General features: G+C 37.4%; 1 protein-coding gene across 9 annotated transcripts in view; it reads right to left on the bottom strand.

Moving 5' to 3' along the window:
- The window catches only part of ZMAT4 (zinc finger matrin-type 4), a 370785-nt gene that overhangs the window by 38437 nt on the left and 319283 nt on the right, over positions 1–13065 (bottom strand). For all 9 annotated transcript variants that reach the window (XR_010127175.1, XR_010127176.1, XM_054499612.2 and 6 more), the window contains one exon: positions 12048–12144. Coding sequence is in view for 7 of the 9 variants with exons in the window: in XM_054499612.2 (XP_054355587.1) it covers positions 12048–12144 (97 nt within the window). In the remaining 2 variants the exon portion in view is untranslated. The remainder of the gene's footprint in view (positions 1–12047; positions 12145–13065) is intronic.

Below are 13065 nucleotides of genomic sequence, written 5' to 3' on the forward strand. Positions count from 1 at the left end.
TTTAATGTCCCAAACATAGTCAGTACTCAACGGATTTTGATTATGGGATTAAATTAAATGGGATGAGGGGGCTGATTTGTCCAATAATTCACACCCCCACTCCATCTACAAAATGAAAATCCCAGCCAAAATGAGCTCTTATCCTCTCCCCCAAAGAGAAGTGATAGATAACTGATTCAGGAACACAATCGAGGGCATGTCCATTACCAACTTATCTTCTCTCCCTACTTCCCCAGCAAAATCTAATTAAATGAAGTGACATTTCTCATTTGTTTAATTCAATTGCCAGGTATTCCACAATCCACAACTTCTACGAGATCAGAGAAATGTTGGCTAAACTCAAAATTCTACTAAAGTTTTTGTAAAAATCAATGTCAGCTATAGATAGTTTAGAAATGGACATATTTTAGTTTCTTATAAAATTTGGTGAAACGTGTGAGAAGGCGCTACACTAACTTACAGAAGACCCAGAATGAGGATAAGTCCAGCAGCCTGGGCTGCTCAAAGGAGGAGCCAGGATCTCCTTTAGAACCTTCTTGACTCCCTCTTACCCATCCCTGTTTGCCTGAGGAGTCATTAGAGTTTATGCTCTGTATTCATAGCAGGAAATAAAGTGAAAATAAGCTCCTTTCTTCACTTTCTTCCTGTAAAACCGACTTTATCCCTTCTGCCCCAAGTCATAACTACCTGAACAGCCCTATTGCCTTTAACGTAAGGACAGGAAAAAGAGGCCTCCACAATGTTGTTCTTTGTAGTAGGCCTAGCTGGACCCAACTGGAGGGTGGATCAGCTTCTAGGCCACCGTGCAGTAAAGAAGAAAGCACTGGAGAAGAAAGATTTTACAGACAACCTTCTGCCAGCTGGAAAATATAAAAACACTAAAGAAACTTCAGCTAAACTTTAGGGTCATAATATCAGAGACTGTTGGAATTGATTGGAACCTTGACTACTCTGTATTCCAACCCCTCACATTTCAAATGAAGACACTAAAACTCAGTGAGGGAACTTGTTTTGTTCAAATCCACAAAGGAAAAGAAAGAACTAATGACACATGTAATACTGTGAACAACTCTCAAAAACATTATGTTGAGCAGAGGCAGCCAGACAAAAAAGAAAGCATGCCATATTATTCCATTAAGTTCTAGAATAGACAAGACTAGGCTACAGTGATAGAAATCAGATAATGGTTAGCTGTGATGGGGGTAGGAAATTGGGCAAAAACGGGTCCAAGAGAACCTTTGGTGGTTATGAAAATGTTCTATATCTTGATTGGGCTGATGGTTGCATGGTGTAGATGACTGTCAAAACCCATCAAATTGTATAACTGAAATCTATGCATAGCATTGTATTCAACTGCAGCTCAATCGGCTTATTTAAAAGTAACTTGTGGGGCCACGTGCAGTGGCTCATGCCTGTAATTCCAGCACTGTGGGAGATCAAAGCAGGAGGATTGCTTGAGACAAGAGTTTGAGACCAGCCCGGACCACACGGCAAAACACCATCTCTACTAAAAATACAAAAAGTTAGCCAGGTGTGGTGATGTGCGCCTGAAGTCCCAGCTACTCCAGAGGCTGAGGTGGGAGGATCATTTAAGTCCAGGAAGTGGAGGTTGCAGTGAGCTGAGATGGAACCACTGCACTCAAGCCTGGGCAACAGAGAGCAACCTTGTCTCCAAAACAACAAAGAACAACAACAACAGGGAAAAAAAAAAAAAAAAAAAAAAAAGCTTGTGAGGTTTTTAAAGCCACTCAGGATTTCAGGATTTGAGAGATAGGGCTGACCCTGGGACTTTGGCCATCTGCTTCCCAGGCCAGGTCTATATGGCTCCACCACTCTCCTTCCAGTTCTTTTCTTTCTTGATGCAAATAAACTTCTCAGAACCACATCGGGTAATGGCCTTGCACCCCTGGAGATTGGTACTGAAGAACTAATCTGAAGCAGCATCGTAAGAACATGAGAGGTATTCCATGGGGTTCACAATTAAAGCTGAGACATTAAATCATCAGCTCCGAACCACTCTGGAGGCAATCATGACTCATGCAAATTTCAAGCAAGACAAAATAATGATTATAGGTCCCCCAAGAAGGAAGCAGGGAGGAAATGAATGAGCTAAACAATATTAGGTGTCATCGGTAATTCTAGAAGTGATATGAAAGAATGAACATGCTCCCTATTTAGTTCTTTTCAAGTCTGCAAAACACCTCATCTAGTCACATACTGTAATTATAATGTATCCCTAGGTACAGCCTGTAGAGCAAAAGCATGCAAGTGCAACTTAGGAGAAATAGAGCTGCTAAAATTGCCTGTGTATTAGTGCTGTAGATATACAGAGATATATACAGTCTTTTTCGGCATCTCTGAAATTCTCTCTGAAAGCTACTGCATTTTCCATGTGAGAAGTTAGAGCCTGTTTCTTCTGAGGCCTTCCTCATAGAAGGGAGGGCTCTTAACAATAGTGGACTTCAATGTTCTACCAATTAAAGACAGGGCTAGGTAGAAAGCACTCTTTGGACCAAAGGCTGAGACACAGCCTCATTCCTGCCGTTGTCACAGTGACGCTGATTACCCAGATAGTCCTTAGCTAGAAAGACTTGATGACACACCACAAGTCTTACTTTCAAGAAGAAGAGCTATTTTTTACATTCAGAATTATAAAATGGGGCAAGCAAAGAATTAGCCATGGGTTCCAGATTTCACTCTTTATTCAGAGCTTTACTAGCAGCTTACAAATGATTATCAGCTGAAGAGAAATAACTTTACGTTCTTCGTAAAAGGATAGCTCTATTTTCAATATTTTCTTATGGCCTGTTATCTCAAAACTTTACTGGTGATACATATTTTGTATTTTTCAGAAAAAAAAATGCTTTCTCATGAAAAGCACAATATCAAAGTCTCAGGTTTCTTGGTTATTGGGGTTCTTGGTTAATATCAGTAAACTACATTGACAATTCTACAAAGAATATTAATATGTTTAGCTTTCGAAATCCATGCATGACTTATGGTTTGTTTGATTGTTTTCAAAGAGAACATCTTCTCGGGCTTTTAAGCTGCTTTTATTTTTTATTAAATATAGAAGATTCTTTGTGGTTCACGTATCTTACAAAAGTGTCTTATTTATTACTGTGCAACCCTCAGCTAACTCACTAGTATGTTGAATGTGGGAAGTGAATTCCAAAATAGTAAAACAAACATACTCCATCCCTGAAAATTAGTCTGAACATTCATTCAAGTACTTCCCAAATAAATGAGTATAATGGGGAAATAAATAATATAAGGCCTTTGTCATGAGGATTCATACCAGTTGGAAAAAAACCTCAGAGAAACAAATGGATATCATGCGTTAAGCCCTCTTCTCAAAGGAAGAAGCAGATTTAGAAATTACTACTGATTTTTGGTCAGTCTGATTTATTATCTTAGACACTTGTATCTCATTTTCAACCAATTGAAGTATCAAAGTAAGTAATGACAACTTTCATGTCCTCTATTTCTAGGTAACATAATGTCCTGAGGCCTAGAGTGTTCCCTAAGCTCAAATTTAAGTATATTAATGGGGAATTGTTCATTAGTCTATGGTACATACTCACAGTGCCTTTACATTTTATTTTAATCATTTGTACTAATTGACAGACTATATCCTCTGGAAGCTCTGAAAAATCTACTAATAGCCAATTGCTTTAAATATTGCCATGAGCATTTGCATTTCCAAACCTTTAATCTCATCAGTAGTTAATATTTCTCTTGCTGTTTAACAATGGAGAGAAATTTGACTACCATTATGCTGTTTACAGCTTTTGCCCAAAAATGTAAAAGACCATGTCTGTATTACTACCAGCAAAGAGCAATCTGACAATTACAGTTTGATTAGTTATCATAATAGTAGTAGTAATAAAGGCATATGACCTGACTCTTGCCTCTGCTAACAATTACTTTTAGGGCCTTGGAAAAGTCATTTAACTTCTCTGAGACTCAATTTTCTAACCTATAACCTGAAGATAAGAACATCTGGCCAACTACAAGAATGCTGTGCATTTTAGATATGATAGTACTTTCAGAACAATAAAATTTGTTGCTGTACTCTAGAGGTTCACAAGTTATACTCCAGTTATCCATGGTGGCATCATCTCTATCATCATCATCACCAGGGTAGGCATTGTAAGCAGTGGCTTAGTAAAATGTGTCTAAAGGGTTGCCTAAAATGTATCACAATGTGGGTGGTTTACAGCAGAAATTCATTCTTTCCATAACAGAAGAATTAATCACAACCTCTGGAGGCCAGAAATGTGAAATCAAGGTGTCAGCTTCATCATTCTGCCTCCAAAGTCTCTAGAAGTGAATCCTTCCTTGACTCTTCCAGTTCCTGGTGATTCCTTGGTTTGTGGAAACATAACTCCAATTTCTGTCTTCATCTGCACTTAGCCTTCTTTGTGTATCCAAAGCTCCCTTTCCTTTTTCTTTTAAAGCCACCAGGCATTGGATTTAAGGCTTACTGTAGATTTAGGATGATTTCATCTTGAGAATCTTAACTGATTACATCTGCGAAGACCCTATTTACATCTAAGGCCATATTCTGAGGCTCTGAGGGGAACCTGAATTTTGGAAAGACATTATTCAACCCACTATACATACCAAGCACTAGCTCCAATAAAATGGCAAAGGCTATCTGGAAACCTGTTTTGAGAACAATTTTAAAGCTATATTTAGGATGAGCTGGAAAGAGTGCCAGGATCACGAGCAAGGGCATGGAAAGTGGACCCATATTTGTCGTGTTCTTGTCATCACTAATCACTAATCCATGAAGGAACTTAAGATTGAGAAAAGATTTGTCAGTGTACAAGGTCACTCAGTGGCAAAGTCGCAAGAGGATTAAAATCTCCTGACTCACAATTCAGTGCTCTTTACACCACACAGTTTAATAATCTTTTTTCTTACCAACACTTCTTTAGATATTATTATTAAAAATATAAATCTGATACCTCTATAATCACTGGCACCTGAATACTTGTGTTTATTTAATTAGTCAGATTGCAATAGTTAAGTACATTTGGCTGACTTACATTTTCAACTATGGTAGAGTAAGTGTTATCACACTAACCTTCCATCTGAAAACAAAATAAAATCTGGATATTATTAAATTTAAAGGAAAAATATTTGAAATCCTTAAAAGCTTTGAAGAGTTAGTGTAGTTGATGTTGGTGTACACTAATATCAGAAAGGGTATACTTTAAGGAAAAAATAATACTAGGGAAAAAGAAAAACATTTAATAATGAATAAAAGTTGACACAAAGGGCCAAATGAATGGAAATAAATTTTTAAAATTTATATTTGTAAGTATCTAATAATATACCTTGAGTATATAAAACCAAAAAATATACAGAAAAAGGGATACATAGGCAAATCCATATTTATAGTTAAAGGTTTTCAACTACCTGTTTCTCCTGGGTAGAATATGCAGACAGAATGTAAGTAAGGAGACATCAGCAAGATGGCTGACTAGTGGTGCCTGGCATTTGTTCCTCCCACAAAAAAGAACCAAAATAAAAAATAAACAACTAAAATTCGATTGGAGTGTCTGAAGGAGAGTGTTGATGTACACCAAAAAATTGGCAAAATCCTTGTGGAGCACAAAAGCCCAGGATAGAAGCATAGAGAGGGGAATGAGGCACCCACCTCTGCTACCTTGTCTTCTCCAACACGTTTGACTCAGAGCCAAGAAGGACTTTCCCATGTGGAGAAAAGATAGGCAGAAGTACCCTCGCCAGCCCACATTGTCACTGCAGACACCTGTAGTGCTTACCACAGGGGAATCCCAAAGTCCTCACAAGCCCTGAGCCCAGTTTGAGGAGATGCTTAGAATTCTTGTGGCTACATTACTCCAAAGTAGGAGCCCACATTGTGTACTGATCATAACCCCATGATCCAAGCTGCTGCAGCATGGCATTATTTTGAAATCAAAGTCACTGCTGGAGTGTGACCTGTTCTGGGGAGCTGATAGCCACTGTGCCTTTCTAGACTTGGGACTCTGCTGTCGTTTCACCAAGCTCACATGAGTAGCTGCAACATGACCACCCTGGCTGCTCAAGGCTGAGGCTCAGAAATGGCCATGACTAATTTTGCAGAGCAGGGAAGTCAACCCCAGGCTGTCCAAGCCAAACAGCTCAGCAAACCTGCCACCAGATAGTCTTCCCTAGCACCACTGGCTGGAGAAACAGCCTGTCAGACATGTCCCTGAATTGCTGAGCCACTACATGCTATGTGCCTAGCCAGAGAAACACAATTGTGGACCCACCCCAAGTAGATACAGCCCTGAGAAGCCCAAGCCACCAAACCCCTATGCCCTGGACTAGAGAAACAGCTTGAAAGCCTCATCCCAAGAGAGTCAGTCTCAGAGCCAGCTGACCCACCAAGTGCATGGCCATGTCCCCAGACTGAGAACCAGCTCACTAAGCTCACCTTCAGCAAAGCCACACCACTGCCACCACAAACTCCCACAGCTGAGGCCACTGAGGCATTTACAACATCACTACTGTTAATTACAGCTGGAGAAACTATACAGAGACCATACTACTGTGTTTACCTAGAATCAAAGTCAGTACACTCTATTCTACTGAGACCCTGGGATCCATCTACAGGAAAAAGTCTTTTCTATGAAAGCTATTCCATAAAATTGGAAGAGGTGGCTATTCTACTGAATGCACAGTTATCAATGTAGAGACATAAAAAACATGAAAAGTGAAGGAAACATGACACCTCCAAAGGATCATAATTCCCCAGTAATAGAGCCATAAAAAAGGAAATTACAAAATGCCAGAAAAGGAATTCAAAATAAAAATCTTAAGGAAATTCAGTGAGATACAACAGAATACAGATAGACAATTCAACAAAATTGGAAAAACAATTCATTATCAGAATGAGAAATTCAACAAAAAGTTAAATATCTCAAAAAAGATAACCAAACAAATCTTGGCAATGACAAATTCAATGAATAAAATAAAAAGTACCATCAAGAATGTAAAAAAAACAGACTAGCTCAAGCAGAAGAAATAATTTCTAAGCTTGAAGATATGCCTTTTGAAATAACTCAGGCAGACAAAATAGAAAAATAATAAAGAATAAAAAAGATGAAGAAAGCCTAAAAACATATGGGAAACCACAACACAAATATTTGTATTATGGGAGTTCAAGGAGTAGAGATGGGAAAATGTGTAGAAAACCTATTTAATGAAATAACACCTAAAAAAAATCAAACCTTCAGAGATACATAAACAACGAGATAAACACAGCTCAAAAGTTCCCAAGTGGATTAAACCCAAAAAGGTCCTCCCTGAGGCACATTATAGTCAAACTGTCAAAAGTCAAAGACAAAGAGAGAATTCTAAAAACAACAAGAGGAAAGCATCAGGTCACATGTAAGAGAATCTCCATCAGATTAACAACCGATTTATTAGCAGAAACCTCACAGGCCGGGAGAGAATGGGATGACATATTTGAAGTGCTGAAAGAAAAAAAAAAAACTGTCAGTCAAGAATACTATACCCTGGAAGGCTATTCTTCCCAAATGAAGTTCCTAAACAAGCAAAAACTGAAGAAATTAATCATCACCGGACCAGCCTTAAAAAAATGTTTAAGGAAGTCCTACATCTAGAAATAAAAGAAGAATAACTACCATTGTAAAAATATGTGAAAGCATCTCACTGGTGGGACAGATAAACAAAAGAGAAAGGTAAAGGAATCAAACCTTATCACTACGGAAAACCACCAAACTGCAAAGATAAACAATAAATCCAAAATCTAAAAATAGAACTACCATATGATCCAGTAATTCCACTACTGGGTATGTATCCAAAGGAAAGAAACTCAGTGTATTTAAGAAATGGCAGCTGGGTGTGGTGGCTCACACCTGTAATCCCAGCACTTTGGGAGGCTGAGGCAGGCAGATCACCTGAGGTCAGGAGTTCAAGACCAGCCTGGCCAACATGGTGAAACCCCGTCCCTACTAAAAATACAAAAATTAGCCAGGCATGATGGTGGGTGCCTGTAATCTCAGCTACCTGGGAGGCTGAGACAGGAGAATCGCTTGAACACAGGAGGCAGAAGTTGCAGTGAGCCGAGACTGTGCCATTGCACTCCAGCCTAGGGAACAAGAGTGAAACTCCGTCTCAAAAAAAAAAGAGAGAGATGTGTGTGCCCCCATTTCTGTTGTAGCAGTATTCACAAGAGCAAAAATATGGAATCAACCTTAGTGTCCATCAATAGATGAATGGATAGGGAAAATGTCATCTATATAAAGACGTATAATACTATTCAGCCATTAAAAAGAATGAACTCTTTTTATTCATGGAAACATGGATAAGCCAGGAGGACATTATGTCAAGTGAAATAGCCTGGCACAAAAAGAAGATCCACATCTTCTCACTCATATGAAAGCTAAAAGAGCTGATCTCATAGAAGTAGAGTCAAATCATGGTTACTAGAGGCTGAGAAGAATAGTGGGAGAGGGGAGAGGAAAATATTGGTTAATAGATACAAAATTCTACCTAGATAAAAGAAACAAGTTTTAGTGTTCTACAAAAATGTATTGCATATTTGCAAATAGCTAGAAGAGAGGATTGTAAATGTTCCCAATATAAAGAAATGATAAATGTTTGAGGTGATGAATTTGCTAATTATAAATATATATCAAAATATCACACTAGGTCCCATAAATATGTACAATTATATATCAATTATAAACAATAATAGATTTTAATTATTAATTTAGTAATTAATTTTAACAATGAAATTATTAAATAATCAAATTTATTATAGTATCCCAAAACAATAAATTCTTAGGAATAAATCTAAATAAAGATGTTTAAGACCTCTACAAAGAACTCTACAAAACACTATTGAAAGAATTAAAGAAGATATAAACAAACGCTGGTATATACCATGATGATGGATTAGAAAACTCAGTATTTTGAAGGATTTTTTGAGGAAGTTGACAAGCTGATTCTAAAAATTATAGGGAAACACAAAGAGGAAAGAATAGTGAAGACAGTCTTGAATAAGAAGATACAATTAGAAGATTTACTCTATCAGATATCAAGACACTATAAAACTATAGGAAATAAGTAATGTGACATTAGCATAAAAAAGAAATATAACACTGAGACAGAATATAGAGACAGACACACACGTACATATATATGTAAATCACCTGATTTACAAAAAAGGTCTATGATGGTCTTTTCAGTAAATAGTATTGGATTAATTGGTATCTGTATGGAAAAAAATCATGAAACTTAATCGCTCCCTCACACTATGCATAAAATTAACACTAGGTGGATCAAAGACCTATATTTGTAAGGAAAAACAACATAATATCATAAGAGATTATCTTATCGACCTCGGGATAAGCAGAGAATTCTTAAATAGCACTCAAAAAACTTTAACCATAAAAAAAAGACTGATAAATTAGACTTCCTTAAAAATTGGACACTTCTACAACTTACTAAAAAAATTGTGATTTTTATAAGCAGACAAAAGAATTGAACAAACATTTATCACTTATTCTCTCTCTCCTCTCTCTCTCTCAATCTCAATCTCAATCACAAGCATGCCCACACATGATATGCAAATTATGTCTAAGGGCAGATAAAACAGGCATGTGAAACAGGATAGTGTAATTATTTTCTTCACAAAGAGAGCAGCTTTGTTCTTTTGAGTTAGAAATGAATAACATCTTATTTATAGGAAAGACGGCAGCACTATAAGAGATGTTCCCTTCTGAAGTCTTATGTATTTAAATCACTTCAAGGAAGTGGAACCCTCTTTTCAAAATGCACATACTACTCTCTATTGGCTCTCATTCCAAGCCTAAGTTCAAGGTAACTGAATGACATGGAGTAAGTAGAGACATAAGTCAGACACAGCTGTGATCAGTGCTGGCTCTGCCATCTGCTGTCAGGGTGATAGTGGGCAAGTCACTTAACCTCTCTGAGCATTAGTTTTCTCATGTAAGATAACAGATCAATAATATTAATATTTATCTCAAGGGTAGTTAAGGGAATTAAATGAGATAATAGATGTGAAAATACCTAGCACAGAAGTTATATATGTACAGAAAAGAGAAGAGAGACATTTTTCTGAATCTGGAGGTACTATCTGTATTAGTTATTTAAATAATTCATACCATTTAAAGTCATCATTGTTTATCTTTTTCTATGTATTAAGCGATGAATACATGCTCCCAAAAAGTTGTCTTTTATTGTCGCAGGTATTTGTGTGTCTGTCTGCACATCAGAAACAGGTTAATTCAAATGTGTATGTGCCTGTAACAAAAAGTTACTTAGAGAAACAATGGAAACTGCTTGGGGAGATGAGCAGTATCCAATAATCAATACAAGAACTCTAGTATTCCATAACAAATTAAGGAAAATCTTCTTTTTGAAGAATTATTCCAATAAGAGTCCTCCAGGTGGACCAGAGTAATGCAAGCTATGGAACTGGCTTTGACTCACAAGGCAGAATATTGAGGAGAAAACTGAGAGTCAGTAACTAACTTTGGGTTTAAATTTTCTCACCTGAGCTAGACTCCCTGTGATGTACATCTTTACAATATCTTTGCAAAACAATTTCTTTGCTTGTAATGCTCCATTTCATACTCCTGCTTAGAAAATTGTTACTCATCTTTTGAAATCACATATTCATTTAATCAAAAAAGTGTATAAAGACCCTAAAATATATCTGGTGCTGTGCTAGGAAACAAGGATATTGTGTTGAGCAAAATCAGACCATAACCTCATCCTTATGCACCAGCCTCTGCACTAGTGTCACCTAAAGCTTGCCCTGGATTGCTCCCTCCCCCCATGCTTAAAGCTCCGGGTGCACACGTGGCATTAGAGAAAAATCTATGGTTTTACACAGCTGTTTCCTCAGCCTGGCAGGGGGAAGAGGAAGGACTCAATGTATTCATCCTTTTTTTTTGAGACGAAGTCCTGCTCTGTCACCCTGGTTGGAGTGCAGTGGCCCGATCTTGGCTCACTGCAATCTCCACCTCCCGGGTTCAAGAGATTCTCCTGCCTCAGCCTCCAGGACTACAGGCACGTGCCACCATGCCTGGCTCATTTTTTGTATTTTTAGTAGAGACAGGGTTTCACCGTGTTGGCCAGGATGGTCTCTATCTCCTGACCTTGTCATCTGCCCACCTCGGCCTCCCAAAATGCTGGGACTACAGGCGTAAGCCACCGCGCCCGGCCTATTTGTCTTTTCTTCCCTAGTGCACAGCTTGGAGTATGAGACATAGTGGGCTCTCGACAAATGTTTGTTAAATTAACATTCATAATTCATGAGGTCTTGATACAGTCCAATCTGTTAAATGATCCTTCTAATGAATATTAGAGAAATGAAAACAATTATGCTCAGGAAAATTACATCTTTTTGAGACATTCTTTGCTTTTTTCATATTTTATTAGCATTTTATTAACAGTCCTAGCAGCTCGTTTAAAAATGTCCAGTGGTTTTTAAAGAGCTGCATAGTATAAATATAGGTGAAATGGTGCCTGGTGAGACTTTCTCAGTTTAAAATTATGAGAATATTTGAAAAAAATGGAATAAGTTTCCATTCACTTGGAAATAGTTATGTATATAAATGACTTAATATCCTGGGGGATTTGTTATGTTTCTATAATAATCAACAATATTCATCCAGAAAGGGAAAGTGGTAGAAGACATTCATAGAATTTGTCATCAATGTTTGGTACATCCTACAAATAAGAATAATATTATTGATTTTAAAACACTTAGCATAGATTTTAATATGTCCTAATTTCATAAAAGTATGCTAAACTGTCCTTGAAAAAACGAAAAAAAGAGATTCTTATTACTCATGCCAAATAAAGGGAAGAAGCCATTCTTCAAGTAAGCATAAATATCATGCGAACATTGAAGCAAAAGAGATACAATTTCCACTCTACTTATTTAGAAATAGATGAAATATTGAGCCTTTAGTCATCTTACTAAAAATTACATCAAAGAAACTGAAGAGTGAAAGCACAAAAGTACCTACTTGGTCTGGTGTTTAGATCCTTTCAGATGTGCATGATACTGTTCTATTGAGTTTAGGGAGACACTGCAGGTGGTACATCTGTAATTGCGCCTCAGACCTGTGGACAACAGACAGACCTGGTTAGCTGCATCCAGTCGTCAACCACCTGAAATGAATCCTAGCACCTCCAGAAGTTCAGGGACACAGTTCCGGAGATAACTCCTGATCTGCCCCACCAACACTTCAACCCTTCCTTGCAGAGCACAGCCAACAGGTCTCTTAGGAGAAGTGTAATTATGAATATGTTAGAAGCAGCTTATTTCATTTCTGGAAGGCTTAAATTATTAGAGCATCCTTCTTTGAATTGAGGTAAGGTGTTCCTGGGCATTTTATACTCAAATAAAGATGCATTCTATTTTTCCCTAGATCATACAGACATAATACGCCGTCATCTCTGCAGTGAAATTTGAGACTCCAGAGAAAAACTCTATCCTAATTCCTTTCCACTCTACTCCAATGACAGAACTGAAAATTCAACTTTAGACATCATTCATTTAGATGTTTCTTCTAGGATTATTTTATAAAATGTAAATAGCAGGAGGAGAATAATACATCAGTCTGGTTCAAAGTCTTACTTTCCACCAGAATTTAGAAGACAATCTATTCATTCACTTTTTCATTCATTTAATTAATTCACTAATACAGTATAAACTTTGGGCCAGGTACTAGGGATTCCAAGATGGCTAAGATGCTTTTTGCTTTCAGAAGTTTAGTAAAAATCTTGACTAATCTAGAGCCAATTTATGTTAGAAAGCAGCTTTAACCAAATAGCCTTAAACATTTGCCACAGAGCTGAAACCCATAATGAAACATATTCCTTCAGCTAGTATGTCCCTTCAGAATAGAGAGAAAGGTAAAGTTGGTCATGATCTGAAACTTTGGATTTTAATTCTGACTCCAGTCATTTCTAGTTTTGTGATCTGGAGGAAGTCACGAAACTTCTTTCTAGCCTCAGTTTCTTCATCTACAAGACGAAGAC

This window comes from Pongo pygmaeus, chromosome 7 (assembly GCF_028885625.2).
Source record: "Pongo pygmaeus isolate AG05252 chromosome 7, NHGRI_mPonPyg2-v2.0_pri, whole genome shotgun sequence".
Lineage (NCBI taxonomy): Eukaryota > Metazoa > Chordata > Mammalia > Primates > Hominidae > Pongo > Pongo pygmaeus.